This window comes from Bos javanicus, chromosome 12, assembly GCF_032452875.1.
Source record: "Bos javanicus breed banteng chromosome 12, ARS-OSU_banteng_1.0, whole genome shotgun sequence".
In the NCBI taxonomy this organism is placed as follows: domain Eukaryota; kingdom Metazoa; phylum Chordata; class Mammalia; order Artiodactyla; family Bovidae; genus Bos; species Bos javanicus.
Genome location: NC_083879.1, coordinates 11888706 through 11906066, shown reverse-complemented (window position 1 = coordinate 11906066; position 17361 = coordinate 11888706). Strand labels below are relative to the sequence as shown.

At 42.8% G+C, this 17361-nt stretch overlaps 1 protein-coding gene across 6 annotated transcripts in view; it reads left to right on the top strand.

Moving 5' to 3' along the window:
• Window positions 1–17361, top strand: part of VWA8 (von Willebrand factor A domain containing 8) — a 401675-nt gene that overhangs the window by 288651 nt on the left and 95663 nt on the right. The window contains exon 38 of one of the 6 annotated variants that reach the window (XM_061434482.1): window positions 7392–8401. The exons of the other annotated variants lie outside the window; for them this stretch is intronic. Coding sequence (XP_061290466.1) covers window positions 7392–7433 — 42 coding nt within the window. The 3' untranslated portion in view covers window positions 7434–8401. Of the gene's footprint in view, window positions 1–7391; window positions 8402–17361 lie in introns of those variants that run through there. 6 annotated transcript variants of the gene reach the window in all.

Below are 17361 nucleotides of genomic sequence, written 5' to 3'. Positions count from 1 at the left end.
GATACCACCCTTATGGCAGAAAGTGAAGAAGAACTAAAGAGCCTCTTGATGAAAGTGAAAGAGGAGAGTGAAAAAGGTGGCTTAAAGCTCATCATTCAGAAAACTAAGATCATGGCATCTGGTCCCATCACTTTATGGCAAATAGATGGGGAAACAGTGGAAACAATGGCTGACTTTATTTTTCTAGGCTCCCAAATCACTGCAGATGGTGACTGCAGCCATGAAATTAAAAGACGCTTACTCCTTGAAAGGAAAGTTATGACCAACCTAGATAGCATATTCAAAAGCAGGGACATTACTTTGCCGACAAAGGTCCATCTAGTCAAGGCCGTGGTTTTTCCAGTGGTCATGTATGGATCTGATAGTTTGACTATAAAGAAAGCTGAGCACCGAAGAATTGATGCTTTTGAACTGTGGTGTTGGAGAAGACTCTTGAGAGTCCCTTGGACTGCAAGGAGTTCCATGCAGTCCATCCTAAAGGAGATCAGTCCTGGGTGCTCATTAGAAGGACTGATGTTGAAGCTGAAATTCCAATACTTTGGCCACCTGATGCGAAGAGCTGACTCATTGGAAAAGACTCTGATCCTGGTAAAGATTGAAGGCAAGAGGAGAAGGGGATGACAGAGGATGAGATGGTTGGATGGCATCACTGACTCAATGGACATGGGTTTGGGTGGACTCTGGGAGTTGGTGATGGACAGGGAGCCCTGGCGTGCTGCGGTTCATGGGATCGCAAAGAGTTGGACACAACTGAGTGACTGAAGTTAACTGAACCAAAAAGATACAATCTACCTCTGCTTTCTGCATTGTTACGTACCTACCCTGAGATAATTATTTAAAAATGAAATCTGCTTAAATCAGAGGGAAGGAAAAGAAAGGAAGGAAAACAAGCATCTCAAAAAATTATTTAGGTATAAAAGATAAAAATTATATCTTTCCTCCCCAAGTTATATGCATGTCCACTGACAAATGTCAGAGTATATCAAGTATGTATTTTGGGGTTTATATGAGGTTTACATCACAATAATAAACAACATAAATATATTAATAATTGGAGGAAAAAATCCAATCTGGTCCAGAATGTTTTTTATTGTTTATGCATCTTACAAGTGACAAAGCAAATTCTCCAGTCACAGAAGAATGAGAAGAATGAAGCTCTCCGCACAGCTCTTAAACATGCATTTCCAGGCTTTCCTGGTGTTCCAGTGGATAGGAATCTGCTACCAATGCAGGAGACATGGGTTCGATCCCTGGTCTGAAAAGATCCCACATGGCCTGGGGCAGCTAAGCCTGTGTGCGCTACGACTGCAGAGCCTGTGCTCTAGAGCCTGGGAGCCCTAACTACTGAGTCCACGGGCCATGACTACTGAAGCCCGCACCCCGGAGCACGTGCTCTGCAACAAGAGAAGCCACCACAGCTAGAGAAAAGCCCTCACAGCAACGGAGATCCAGCACAGCCTGAAATAAATGAATTAGTTAAAATTTAAAACAACAGCATTCATTTCCTTGCCTCGCACTTTCCATCATGCTCATGTTGTCCTGTCTGGTTGGACTGCACATCACCCACCTCTGTGTCATCCTTCAAGGCTGAGCAGATGGCACCAACCTGCCCACCCCCAGCAGCATTCACCCCTCCATGGCGTCCCCAAGCCCTGGTAACACTGCAATCTCTTACTTTGATGTGTGTCAGAAAGGCAAGCTTCCCCAGAGCAGAATTCATGCCCCATTTAGGCGTCTGCTTGGGCATCTGATACCTGGTCAGAGCTCAATAAATTCTTGATAAATCAGTGAATCAATACATGGATGTGTAATTAATTTGGTCATTTAAAGCTTTTGTGAGGTCCCTCAGAGGGATAATAGAAGCAGCCAACTCCGTCGGTGTTTTCCAGAAGGCTGGATCTTCTGTTTCTGTGAGTTCACTGTTTACTCGCTGACTGTTGCCTAGATTGGCAAAGGACCGAATGGCAATAAGTCTCTTGCTCCCTAGTTTTCCTACACATGCTGGTTTGTGGCTGCAGAGTGAACACCTGTGAACCAGGGAGCCAAAACTGAGTTTGATTTCCAGTTGTATCCAGTGACCGTAGGCGAGTCATTTAATGCCTTGGAAGCTGCATCTCTCCATCTGTAAAATGAATCTAATCATAGCAGCTGCCTCACAGAACTGTAAAAACCAAATGAGATAACATATGTTCAAGTGCTCCGCACACTGACAAGTAGTATATGGATGTGAAGTGTTATTACTCACTGTCATAAATCTGTATAATAAATGGAGAATTAATTAGAGAGCATGGGGAACTAACTTTAAAATTCATAAAGAGCTGCTGAATTAAATTTGATATTTTGGGGACACATGTTGAGTATGTACAGTAACTCATTTTATTGGAGGAGGAGTTGGTTCTTTGATCATAACTTACATTGATTAGGATGAACAGTCCAAGGAATAGATTCTTTGCTGTCCCAACCAGTTTTGCAGAGGTGTGATGATTGTAGGATGATTCTAATTTTATTTCTAACTTGTGCAAGCAAACCCCTCATGGTAGAATGTCTTCCTTCTGAGATACGAGGCTGAGTGCATGCATAATGCATTCTGGTGTACTGTATTTCCTTCAGCTCTAAATTTCGGTGGTTTGATATAAGCCTGGTAACTGGGAATAAATTCTATTTTACCACTAATAGACATTACAAAGCTGAAAGTGCATTTCAGCAGAAAAAATAGCACCCCGTCTTTAACAGCAAATCTTTGGGAATGATAGGATGAAAGAAAAAATAACCTCATAATTAAATAGTAACAGTACTTTAAAAATTAACAGTACTCAAAATAGCAATCAAAAAAAATTGCTCTACTCAAAATTATTCACAAAGAAACATGTACATAGTAAAGGTATCCCACCTGAAATACAGATAATATGATTATCTGCCTGACTATAACTCATAAATTTTTCTTCTAATTCAAGTATACCTGCTGATTACCTAGCATTTCCTTATAGTATTCTTGAGTATATGAAGATAAAAGTTACCCTAAACATTACAATATCTAATCTCTACCTAAAAATTGAAGTTTGCTTGAGGTTCAGAGTCTTCCTACTCTAATCCATTCTACATAGACTGCTGAGTTAAATTTTCTTAAATGTCAACTCTGAACATGTCACCCTAGATCAGAAGTCTTCAGAAACCGTGCCATGGCCAAGGTGAAATACAGTCCACTCTTCTTGGCACCCAGAGCCCCCGCAGCGCGCCCCAGCCTACAAACACCCAGCTTGCACTCTACCCAAGCCAAACTCCTCCCCAGACACAGCCCATTCTTGCCTTCCCCCGCATTTTGCTAGCGTTTGCTTGCCGTCCACAGCCCATTCCCTTCCACCACTCCCTCTTTGGGGTCTTTCCTGGTGGCTCATCTGGTAAAGAATCCGCCTGCAATGTGGGAGACCTGGACTCAATCCCTGGGTTGGGAAGATCCCCTGGAGAAGGGAATGGGTCCCCACTCCAGTATTCTGGCCTGGAGAATTCCATGGACAGAGGAGCCTGGAAGGCTACAAGTCCATGGGGTTGCAGAGTCGAACACGACTGAGCGACTTTCTCTTCACTTCTCTCACTCCCTCTTTCCTGTTTCTGTGGGGCACAGGCTTCCATGCCAAGTGCTACCTCTCCAGCCCCTCCGCTAGGCAGGTGCGGCCTCTTCCTCCTCCTGGCTCCACCCACTAGGTCTATACCTTTCCTGTGGGACTTACACAACCTGCCTTGAATTCTTTATGAAATTATCTTATCTTACTGTCCTTTACAACACGTTTAAGTATTTGAAGCCAGGAACTGTGTTTTCCTCATACTTGTTTTTCCTTAGTCCTGGTATATATTATGTTTACCAAATTATCAATAATTAAAAAAAAAATTAAACCACTTAATCCAGCAATGAGTGGTGTCAGGTATTCAGTCCTCTTCCTGGGTCATAGCTCTGTAGAGGAAGGGTCAAGCTCTCTGGGGCCTCTTTCATAAAAGCACTAATCCCATCCATGAGAGCTCTACCCTCCTGACCTAAACACCTCCCAAAGGCCCTACTTCCGAATACCTCACATCAGGTGTTAAGATTTTAACATATAAGTGGGGGGCAATAGAAACATTCAGGCCATAGAACAATCTAAAAGATAAGTCTTCTGATCCATAAACATGGATGCCCTATTTGTTTAGGTGTTCTTTAATTTTTTTCAAGAATATTTTATAGTTTTTAGAGAATATGTTTTGCACTATTTTACTCCTTTTGATGCTATTATAATTGGAACTTAATTTCATTTTCAGATTGTTTCACTGCTAATGTATATGAATGCAATTGACTTTTACTTTGTATCTTGCATCCCGCAAATTTGGTGAACTTGTTTATTAGTTCTGATGGTTTTTAGTGGATGCCTTAGGACTTTCTACATGTACAAGACTATTTCATCTGCACATAGAGGTAGCTTTAGTTCTTTCTTTCCAATCTTGATGCCTTTTGTTTCCATTTTGACTAGACTCTTCAGTACAGTGTTAAATTGGTACAGCGTGGGCATCCTTGTCTTGTTACTCATCAAGGAAGAGAACAGTCAGTCTTTTATCATTAAGCATGGTATTAGCTGTGGGTTTTTTTGTAGATAACCTTTATCAGTTTGAGGGAGTTCCCTTACATCCCTAGTTTATTGAGTGTTCCTATCATGAAAGAGTGTTGAATTTTGTCAAATGCTTTTTATGCAGCTGTGAAGGTGATCGTGTGTTTTTTCCCCCACTTTATTCTATTAATATGGTCTTTTGTATTAATTGAATTTCATGTGAAACCAGTCTTGCATTCCTGGGATAAAGCCCACTTGGTCATAGCATATAATCCTTTTTTAATGTATTGCTGGTTTTAAGTTCGCTATTATTTTGTTGAAAACTCTTGCATCTATTTTTATGAAAAATACTGATCTGTAGTGTTCTCTCCTGTGATGTCTTTTTCTGATATTTGGTATCAGGATAATATTGGCTTCACAGCATCAGTTGAAAAGTATTATTTGTAACAATTCTTGCAAAGAGTTGCTATTAATTCTTCTATAAATATCTGAAAGGATTCGATGGTGAAACCATCTGGGCCTGGACTTTCCTTCATGGGTAGTTTTTAAGTCACTAACTCAGGTTCTGTACTTGTTATAGGCAACCTGAGAACTTAAGGGTATTAGATTGTATGAGGCTAGGACTTAGGAATGTCTTATCTATCGCTTACGCCTTGCCTCCGCAGGATTCCAAACCAAGGGAGCTGTGAACACGAAAAATCTACCCAAAAGGGATACCAAGTACCAATGTATATATACTAGGTTATTAGTAAATGGACCAGTACCTGATCTTGGGTGCAATGGCTTGGGGCAGGGCTTGGTTCCCAGCCAGAGACTGGGCTGGGAAAGGACCAGATGCTAGCCACCAGACCAGTGGTCAGTGACAAAGGTCCTGGCCCTTCGGCTTTGCAGAAAAGAATTTCCACAAAGAGGGAAAGTAGTGGAGCAAGTCAAGTATGTATTCGGAGGAAAAGAGTACAGTACCTATGGACAGACACACAGGCAGACTCAGGGAAAGTCCCTGAGTTGCTGAGTCGTGGCCCTTCTGGTAGTTTGAATTACTTTTATGGGGTATTTCTTCTGGGTTTCCTTTGGCCAATCATTTTGATTTGTCTGGTTCAGGTATATCAAATTGGTGCATCTCAGGACTCTCCCATGTGTGTTGCATGCATCTCTTAGCCAAGATGGATTTTACTGAAAAGGCCTCTGGGTAGAACATCCCTTGACATGACTCCCCTTTGGCCTCCAGTGAGCCTTTCTGCGCAGAGCCGTCTCCTGACTTTGAGAGCAAGAAATATGTGGTCTGGGCAGGGCCCAGCCTCCTCGCCTTAATTGCCCTGCTGTTCTTGTCTTGGAGTTTCTGTCAGTAGAAAGTGAATCTCCAGTTGCTTTGCCCTGGGAGGCCCATCTTCCTCCTGCCTCATACCCATCTACACTCAGTGCAGGAGTAGTAAAAGAAAGCAAGACTTGAGCCTGGCAGCCAAAGTGGGTCTTCCTGCTTCCTTCCCTTAGACTCTGAGCCATACCCGCAGAGGCCTCAGCTTGACCTCCCCCATCAGGTGCAGGCACAGGAGAGGTAGAGCAGAGAGAAACAGACTGACTGGATTTCCCTAAAGGAGACAAGTCATAAACCAATCAGCTCATTCACCAGCGTGGGAGCCACCAGGAAGCCTATTACGCATTTGGTGCACAGTGATGGCACACGTGGAAAGTGGAGCCCAGTGGATGGCCTGGTCTTTGCCAAGTCGATGGGCAGTTCCACCCTGCCAGATGCCAGGAAGAGAGACACGGCAGACAGAAGCCGAAGGAAGGAGCCAAACTTCCTCTCCTACAAGGAGCAAAGCTATGGATCATATCCAGTTCATTCTTCCGGTCACAAACTAATGGTTCCTCTTTTTTTTTTTAAACAAATGACTCACACCTGTTTACTATGGTGAAAATCATGAAATGGGGGAAATCTGGCATAACTCATAAAAGGACCAACTCTGAAACCAGACAGACCAGCCTCTGCATCCTGGCTCCTCTCCGTACCAGCTGTGTGACTGCAAACAACTCACTGTACCTCCCCAAGCCTCAGGCTCTTCACGTTAAATGGGAGTGATAAAACTTGAGATAACCCATGGGTAGAGTGTATGACAAGTACTGATATTCATGACCCATGCATATTTCAGCATATGGCAAATAGTAGCACGCAGTAAATATTTGCAGGGCTTCCCTGGTGGCTCAGTGGGAAAGAATCCGCTTGCAGTGCAGGAAGATGTGGTTTTGATCCCTGGTCCAGGAAGATCCCCTGGAGAAGGGAATGGTTACCCACTCCAGTATTCTTGCCTGGAAAATCCCAAAGACAGAAGTGCCTGGCGGGCTACAGTCCATGGGGTCAGAACAAGTCGGACACGACTTAGTGACTGAACAGCAACAACCAAATGTTTGGTATCATTAATAACTTTAGGTACCTCAGAGACCACAAGGCAACCCCAATGAGTAAACTGAGGCCTGGAAAGATTAAGTGACCTATCTGAGATTGTACATGTATTTGATGGCAGCAGCTGAAAAGGCGGTTCTGTGTCTTTAGGACTCTTCCTTTCCTTAGGAAATGGAACTGGGGAAGAGGGCATTGGGAGAATCATCCTTTCTTACTGTTATTACAGCATGAGCCTTATGGCTCCTCTGCCCACCTCAGTCCCTTCCTGTAATGTGGAATCTCGTGTTCCACCCCAGGAGACTCGCTGGACCCCTTCCAGCCAGGGGTCTCCAGAGATGCCATCGCCCTCTCTCAGTCCTGTTCCTCCACGTGGGATAGGTCATTCAAGAGCTCCTCTGTGTCCTCCGCTCTCCCAGGAGCTCCGAGGAAGCAACGCGCTCCTTCATCAGTCTGCCTGAATGACACACACGTTCCATGGAAAGAACGGATGCCTCCCAGATCCGTGCAAGGGGACGGAGGAGGGGATGCCACACAGATGCACACGAAGCCCGGCCACACTGGGGCCTGGAGGACATCTGAGTCTTGTTTCATACTCAGTATTTGGAAATAGAAAACCCAAAAGGAAATCTCCACATCCTCTGACCCTGAGTTGTACTCCTCCTCATATTCTAGCAGTTGTGCAATCCTTCCTTAATGATGAGAGAAAGAACCCTAGCATCTGGCTGCAGTGGGGTTTGGGCTAGTGACGGTGATCATGGGATGTCTGCAAGATCTGCAGATGGGTAAGGAAAGATCTCTGCCTTTCCGTAATAGTTATATAACTTGGTTGTGGCGTGGAGCTCTATTCAATATTATCAACATAATTACCAGCATCAATTTTTAGTTATTGAGAACTAGGCTTGTAAAGAATAAAACTTTAAAGTAGGAAAATTAAATGGTTTAGCTTACTGAAATCTCATAATTTCTGTCAGTTTAAAACATTAATAGTTGTCTTCTATGATCATAACAACGTCTGCCTTTACTACAGTATAGAACTGGGAACTATCCTCATTTGTAATAAGCTATAAGGGAAAAGAATGTGAAAGAGAATGTGCGTGTGTATAACTGAATTGCCGTGCAGTATGCCGGAAGCTAACACAACATTGCAAATCAGCTGTACCTCAGTTTTCACAAAATCTGCTTTTAAACTCTAGTGCCCTGTAACTTAAAAATTTTTTTTTGCTAAATGGAAAGCATCAGCCTAATATTTTAAACTCTCTCATAAAATATTTCTTTATTCATGAAGACTCTAGGCATAAATGATGTCACTTGTAATTCATGACATGACTTGCCTTTAGCAGTACTCTGATCTGTGATATTATTGCTATTATGAAGGTAATTATAACTATCACTTCTGAGACAATAAAAACATTTTTGTAGGTCTGTATGCAAAGTATTTGAAGAAAAAGATTATTTTACTGACTGCCAAATGTAGCTTCAAGCAAGAACTATTGTGCAGGAACTTTTACAGACATAGATGAAATTCCTTTTGCCATTTGAACAGTGTTTACGTTCAGGAAAGTTCACAGTTAAATCTTTGACATACTGTGAAAAGGCCTTTTGTTCTCTAGAAAAACAGACTTCCTCATCCTTTGAGTCACCTTGTTTTTATCCCCTTGTTTACTTTTCAGGGGAAATAATGCCCACCCCCACCAAGAAATGTCAAGGGAAGAACTGTTTCAGAAACCAAGGTCTTTCTCCGTGAGGGAAAAGGGCTTGGTTACTGGCAGAAAAAAATTAGAAATATTTTTAAAACCTGAATGAGATAAGTAATGTAATCTCAAGCTTCAGAAGAATTATTTGGATAGGATTTTATCCAAGGCTAAAAAGGGGAATCTTTTTTTTATCATCATAATAAGCAGTGGTCAGGCTCAGGAAACCCGAGACACTACCTGGGGCTACAGAGTCCAGAGGTACTTTATAAAAATTAATTAATTAATTTTGGCTGCGCTGGGTCTCCGTTGCCACGCTCAGGCTTTCTAGCTGCAGAGAGCGAGCGGCTCCCTAGCTGCGGTGCGCAGGGTTCTCAGCGCGGTACCCTCTCTCGCCGCGGAGCACGGGCTGTGGGCGAGCAGGCTCATAGTTGTGGCACACGGGCTTGTTGCCTCAAAGCATCTGAAATCTTTCCAGACCAGGGGTTGGACCCATATTCCCTGCATTCAGTTCAGTTCAGTCACTCAGTCGTGTCTGACTCTTTGCGACCCCATGAACCACAGCACGCCAAGGCCTCCCTGTCCATCACCAACTCCTGAAGTTTACTCAAACCCATGTCCATTGAGTCAGTGATGCCATCCAACCATCTCATCCTCTGTCGTCCCCTTCTCCTCCTGCCTTCAACCTTTCCCAGCATCAGGGTCTTTTCCAATGAGTCAGCTCTTCACATCAGGTGGCCAAAGTATTGGAATTTCAGCCTCAGCATCAGTCCTTCCAATAAATATTTAGGACTGATTTCCTTTAGGATGGACTGGTTAGATCTCCTTGCAGTCCAAGGGACTCTCAAGAGTCTTCTCCAACACCACAGTTCAAAAGCATCTATTCTTCAGCGCTCAGCTTTCTTTATAGTCCAATTCTCACATCCATACATGACTACTGGAAAAACCATAGCCTTGACTAGACAGACCTTTGTTGACAAAGTAATGTCCCTGCTTTTTAATATTCTGTCTAGGTTGGTCATAACTTTGCTTCCAAGGAGTAAGCATCTTTTAATTTCATGGCTACAGTCACCATCTGCAGTGACTTTGGAGCCCCCAATAATAAAGTCTGACACTGTTTCCACTGTTTCCCCATCCATTTGCCATGAAGTGATGGGACCGGATGCCATGATCTTCGTTTTCTGAATGTTGAGCTTTAAGCCAACTTTTTCATTCTCCTCTTTCACTTTCATTAAAAGGCTCTTTAGTTCTTCACTTTCTGCCATAAGGGTGGTGTCATCTGCATATCTGAGGATATTCATATTTCTTCCAGCAATCTTAATTCCACTTGTGCTTCCTCCAGCCCAGCGTTTCTCATGCTGTACTCTGCTTATTAGCAGGCAGATTCTTAACAACCTGAATCACAGTCAGAACAATCAGACTCATCTGATTCTGAATCGCCAGGGACATCCCAGAGGTACTTTTATACTATGTTAGTAAAGAGCCCCTCTGCTAGTTGTATAGATTGTCTGCGACATACATCATGTGACATTTCCCCCTAGTTGGTGGAATCCAGAACTAGTTTTATGATAAACTCAGGCTAACGCCACTCCTATCTGAATTATCTGAGTAATATTTATTTATCAATAAATAAATATTTATTGATAAGTACATGTGACCTCAAAACTGATTTTGAAAGGGAGAAGCATCGCTGTTTTGTTCATCGCCGTATGCCCAGTGCTGGCACAGTGCCCTGCACTTTCCTGGACACCCAGTAAACATGTGTTCCTCAGATGAATGAAATAAACGCTTAGGCTTTCAGGAGGAAAATCCCAAGCAACAGTCTTGAATGAACACACGCGCTCACTTCTTTTTCAATTATATCATTGTGTAGATAAACTCTATGTGTTGGTGTGTTTTTATGCTGCTGCTGTTTATGTTGCTTCAGTTGTGTTCCAGCCCTTTGCGACCCTGTGGACTGCAGCTCCTCTGTCCATGGCATTCTCCAGGCAAGAATCCTGGAGTGGGTTGCCAGTTCCTTCTGCAGGGGCTCTTCCTGACCCAGGGATCGAACCTGCATCTCCTGTGTCTTCAGTACTGCAGGCAGATTCTTTCCCACTGAGCCAGTGGGAAGCCCTAGTGTGTACATCTGTCCTTACCTAATCTGCATAAGTGAAAGAATCCTTGGGGTTTGGGGATTAGCCATTCAAACCCCTCTATAATCACCCTTACTCTGAGACCTAATTTGCATAAGTGAAAGAATCCTAGAGGTTTAGGGGTTATCCATTCAGACCCTTCATAATCACCCTTAATCTGAGGCATCCAGAAAAATGTACCTAGGAGCTTCTTTCCATCTAGGTTGTAGCATAGGTCTGTCAGTTGCTTAGTCCTGTCTGACTCTTTGCGACCCCATGGACTGTAGCCCACCAGGCTCTTCTGTCCATGAAATTCTCTAGGCAGTAATACTGGAGTGGGTTGCCATTCCCTTCTCCAGGGGATCTTCCTGACCCAGGGATCGAACCCAGTCTCCTGCACTGCAGGCAGACTCTTTACTGTCTGAGCCACCAGGAAAACCTAAGTTTGTACTACAAGCAGAGCATCGAAGGCAGTGATCTTCATGCTCTGGGATATTTCCAATGGAGGTATTTTTTGTCTGTAAATGCTAAACAGAGGTAAGATTTACTACCATTGTTAGAAAAGCTAGTATGTCGTATGTGGGGCAAAGGAAAGGGACTGAAGCGTGCCCATCACTGTTAAGCTTTCTGTTCTGTCCTCCATTTACTCTTTGTAGCGCTCCATGTGACAGGCAACGATACCCCCGTTTTACAGATGAAGAAACAGGATCTCATTGTGTCATATGCTTTGTGTCCTACGGCCAGTAAGTGACACCATCAGCTTTGTACTGTAGAGCAGGCATTAAGTCTGCTGGTCATGTTCAAGATGGGCTGGTATAAAACCGATTCAGACCATGTATAAATATTATATTTTACTAACCTTCTGGAAGAGATGCTTACTCATTGAGCTATTGTCCAAATAACCGATATTGTTTTTTATAAATCTGATATATATTAAGAAGGAAAAAGTGATTGTTTTTCAAAAATATTCCTCACTTTCTTGAACCATATTACACTTTGTAAAACACTGAATTCTATAACTCTCGAAAACACACTTGTTCAAAAAAAAGAGAAAGTGTCAGAATAAAAAACTCACACTTATTATGTGAAGATAGTGTGATATAGTAGAAAGAATCTGATAAACGTGGCTTTTGGAATGAGATGGACTGGAACTTGAATCCTAGCATCACCAGTTAATTTTGTGTGACGGTAAGTCACTTCACTTCTCTAAGTCTTTGATTCCTGGCTTGCAAAGTAGAAATAACCATGCCTAACATGAAGAATTGTGAGTATTAAAAGTAATGTATGTGAAGTGCCTGGATTGTCAGCAGTATGAGGGCAGGGGCAGGGGTCAGGGATGTATTGTTCACACTCTTCCCAACGCCTGGTGCAAGCACAGGGAGACCCTCTTCATTAGTGTTCACGGAGTGAATGAATGAATGAATTCTTCTCAGCAGCAACATGGTTCAACTCTGCACATATCAATCAGGAATATTCTTTCAGAACTTTAACGAGAGGGAAAAAAAATAGCACACATTCTTTTCTCTGCATTCTTGGAAATGCCTTTCTTCCTCTAGATGAATATATTCTTATGAAGAAAATGGGAAATGCACATCTGATGGTATCTGATTTTAAGAGAAAGAAATCCTAGTGAACAAGTGAAATAAACTGAAGAGCAAAGCCTAACTTGAAATTTGTAGGCAAAGACCTGCCTTTTCCCTGGCACTTCAGCCTCTTCCATTCTCATTTTTTAAGGTATCCATTTCTCTCAAGTCTTACTTGGAGCAGCCATACGGCTGAAAATGTTTTGAGTCCCCTTCAGGCCCCATCTTTTGCAGCTTTGAGCAAACATGTTCTCAGGAGCTCAGAAGTCGTCAAGTTCTCATTCCAGCTGCCAAAGCCATAAAGGGGCTGCTGCGTTCTGGGCAGAGTGTGCACTGCATTAGGAAACATCAGTTTGGTGTTTGTAATACTTGCAGCAACATTGAACTTCCTGTGCGAGGTCATGAATGAACAGCAGATCATGAGTGTTAGTATAAGACTGGACATATAGTGTTATTATAAGAGTTACTATAAGAGAGGGGAGTGTTATTATAAGAGTGTAGAATTCTCAGCCTAAATTTCAGAAAATATTCTTGATTAAAATCCTGAGTTAACTTTTTCCCAGTGCTGATATTAATCTGATAGATATTTGGCTCATCTCTACTGAAAAAACTGAGTATTTTGTACTAAGCAGTGTCTATTTCACACTCAGAAAATAAAATAGTAATAATAGTTAACACTTGGACTCCCCTGGTGGCTCAGATGGCAGAGAATCTGCGTGCAATGCAGGAGACCCAGGTTCAAACCCTGGGTCGGGAAGATCCCCTGGAGAAGGGAATGGCAACCCACTCCAGTGTTCTTGCTTGGGAAATCCCATGACAGAGGAGCCTGGCGGGCTATGGTCTGTGTGGTCACAAAGAATTGGACACGATTGATCGACTAACACTTTCACTTTCAATAATTAACACGTATACATTTAATGTGGCCAGGCACTATTCCCAGTGAGTATGCATATTAACCCTTCTTGACACATCCCTATAAGGTTGTTAACCTCATTTAACAATGAAGTACCTTACCAAACTAACAAGTATCAAGAGCCAGGATTTGAATCCAAGGAAATTGGTTCCACTGTCTGTGCTCTTAACCACTGTTAGAGGACATTTTGAGTAGCAGGAATACATGTCTCTTCTTCTAAGACTGAACAAAATACATATTTTTTGATCACCCAAGAAAAGTGCCTATGGGCAGGGTAGACCACCTCCCTACATGCTGTTTTTCTTCACATGCAACGTGTCTAGGTATTGCGTGAAGGCCGATATGAGGAAATCCTCAGAAAGAGCTTTATAAGGGTTTTCCTGTAGCTAAGAGTAGTCACTCCACTTCCCTGGAGAGAAAAATGCTGTAATATATTGAATAATAGCACAATACAAAGCATCCGCGTTAGTCAGCTCACATACTAAGATTCTTTCAAGCAGAATCCTTGGGATTTTACATAATATGATAAGACGTAAGAAAGGAGATAACAGGTTTACTCTCCCAGGGTTTGTTCCTTGAGTGCTGCACTTATCCAACCTCACTTAAAACATTTCCATGTGGGAGTGATCTTCCGGCACATATGGGCCACTGTGCAGAGCTAGCGAACTTGTTCCTTGGAAGAAAAGCTATGATAAGCCACTGTGCTGGGTTTATCTCTCAGTGCTGTGCTTAGTCTCTCAGTTGTGTCCGACTCTTTGCAGCCCCACGGACTGTAGCCCGCCGGGCTCCTCTGTCCATGGGGATTCTCCAGGCAAGAATACTGGAGTGGGGTGCCATGTCCTCCTCCAGGGGATCTTCTCGACCCAGGAATTGAACCGGTGGCCTGCACTGCAGGCAGCTTCTTTACCAACTGAGCTACCAGGGAAATCCCGTAGCAAACCTAGACAGTATATTAAAAAGCAGAGACATCACTTTGCCAACAGAGGTTCGTATAGTCAAAGCTATGGTTTTTGCAGTAGTCATGTATGGATGTGACAGCTGGACCATAAAGAAGGCTGAGCGCCAAAGAAATGATGCTTTTAAACTGTGATGCTGGAAAAGACTCTTGAGAGCCCCTTGGACTGCAAGGAGATCAAACAAGTCAATCCTTAGTCAGTCCTAAAGGAAATCAACCCTGAATATTCATTGGAAGAACTGAGAATCTCAATACTTGGGCCACCTGATATGAAAAGACCCTGATGCTGCGAAAGATCAAAGACAGGAAGAGAAGGGGACAACAGAGGATTAGATGGTTGGATGGCATCACCAACTGAATGGACATGAGTCTGAACAAACTCTGGGAGATGGTGGAGGACAGGGAATCCTGGCGTGCTGCAGTCCGTGGGGTCGCAAAGAGTCGGACACAACTGAGCAACTGAACAACAGGGGGAGGGTGGATTGCCAAAGGGCCATCTCTGGACAAATCAGGAAAAAAGAGTCACTTTCTCCAGACTGCCCACCCCAGAGCCTAGTGCTGGCAATGGGAGCCCAGTGTGAATTTCATTCCTGCTCACATGGAAAGAGACAGGTGGAAGGGGCACTTGGAAGGAACCCCAGCTCCAGGTGATGAGAAGGTAGCTTCGGCATTCATTCAGCACTTAACTGGTTGTTGAAATCTCCTGCTCACCAGGCACTGTCCCGGGTGCCAGCTGTCCCAAGTTGAGAAGTCCTGAATGTCTGTCCTTACTGAAAAGAGCACAGGCTAAATAGAGAACCAGGAGTGTGATGGCTGACTGCAGCTGGGAGTCTAGGAAGAAGGGGTTCTGGATCGGGCAAAGGGATCCCTGAAACTCCAGAGAAAAGATGAAGCAGGGGACCAGTGCACAGACTCATGCCATGGGGAGTCAAATTGAGACCTGGTAGCTAACAGAGAGATCCAAGGTAGGGACTTGTCCCCAAGGGAAAAGGCAAGCGGTCAGGTAGAACTGAGTGCAGAGAGACAGGGCCGCAGCGGGGCTGGCTTGAGGCTGAGCGGCATTTGGGGCTAAGGCCACAGCTGGCAGAGAAACCTGTTTCCCTGGTGGCTCAGACAGTAAAGAATCTGCCTGCAATGCAGGAGACGCAGGTTCGATTCCTGGGTTGGAAAGATCCGCTGGAGAAGGGAATGGCAATCCCATGGACAGGGGAGCTTTGGGATCACACACTGAGTGATTGACACTTTCACTTTCTTTCAGAGTGTATAGAAGTATCTGGAAAAGCTGAAGTGTATCTATTATGCTGTAAGTTTTCATAAAGAGTCACTGTAAGAAAACTGATACTAGAAATTTTATTTGTGAATTTTGAAAAATTAATTTTTTATCTCAAAATTCAAACCATTCTACTTTCAGAAAAGTGGTGTTAATGTGGGCTTGGAATAAACAGATCCTTACAGACAAATATAGACAAATATGCATGCACTCTTCTGCCAGATGGTGAGACATATATAACCCAGTATGGCCTGTGGCAGTTACTACCCAGAAAGAAAGTTTAATTCAATATGCAGATGGAGTAATAAACTCCAACAGGCTGGGTGTTATCCACATTCTTGGTTATTATAGGACGACCATGTGATTCCACGTGTGAGACTGAGATGGGCACTATTAATAATTACTTTGGGACAATAGATGTTAATAAGGACTACCCCAGTCCAGCAGGTCACGTGATAAACTGGTTATTAGTCATTTTATTTCTGTTTGTTTTATTTTATGTAGAATGTGGTTTTGTAGGATCCCTCTGGTATTTTGGAATTATGAGTTCAGAATGTATCCTCATACAAAACATTTGCATACCAGGAAAAGGGTTCCCCACTCCTCCCACTTACCATGTCTTAATGAAAGTCTTCTTTGCATTATAAACCCATAATGCATTCTCAAATACCACACAGTATCTTGCTACCTGAGATCCTGGGGTCACCACGGGAGGCATTATTCCCACGGTCAGAATCTCCCAAGACTGATGGAAATTGCTTTCTTTTAATAAGTAACAAGAGCATAGCAACCATCTTAGAGCTAATCATGGACACCACAGCAGGAATATCCCGTCCCCAGTAGATAGCCATTCGAACTCCTTACAAAAAAGCTGAGCCAGGACACCTAAGAAGGTTTAGAATTCCAAAAGAACTTGACCTGCTATGCATGACAACTAAGCACATCCCCCAAACATTAAATTTCTAGAGGTTTCAAAGTGAAATAATCTATCCACTGACTTTGACTAGCATTGTAGTTTTTCTCAAAACCAGTGATCTCTAGATGCTTTGAAAACTAATTATTCTTCATATAATTCATATTTTAGTTATAATTTGTTTTTTCTTATTAGTATTTCAAATTACCTTTTTTCTAAAAGAACTATTACTCTTACTCGAGGCATTCATTCTAAGTACATTCCTTCCCCCAGAAAATGCCTCCAACCCCTGTATCCAGATCTTGCCCAGAAACAGCATCATTCCCTTGCTCTTCTCCTTCGTCCTTTGTGTTCATTCAAGCAGGTGCTTGAAGATTTTTTTAAGAATATGTTTGTATATCTTGGAAGAAAAAAACAAGGAAGGGTTCTTTGAAACAGAAAGTTCTGTGCAAGTGTTGTTGATAAACCCAGTGGTTATCAGAGATCAAGATTGGACAGGAGACCTTCTCAGACTGATTCTCTCTTTCTCCCTAACCTGTTTTTATCTTGTCCTCTTTGTTTTTGTGGGTTTTTCCTTTAAAGAGAATAAAGCAATTAATTGTTTGGATACTTTGCTTCAATAAATTGGAAATATCCCTTTCCAAAAGTAATTTAATAAAATAAACTTTAAAAACAAATAAGAAGGAACGTCCCTGAAGGTCCAGTGGTTAAGACTCCATACTTCCAATGCAGCTGGTGGGGGTTCGATCCCCAGTTGGGGAACTAAGATCCCACACTCCTCAAAGCATGGCCACATTTTTTTTTTTAAGTCAAAAGTAATCTAACGTTTCATCATCACCAGAATGATCCACTCAAGCCCCATTATCTAGTAATAATTGCCACCAAGCAAAAGCTAGATCTGTAAGAAGCTACAGACTTTGAAATGTATTTTACCTGCTATTTTGAGT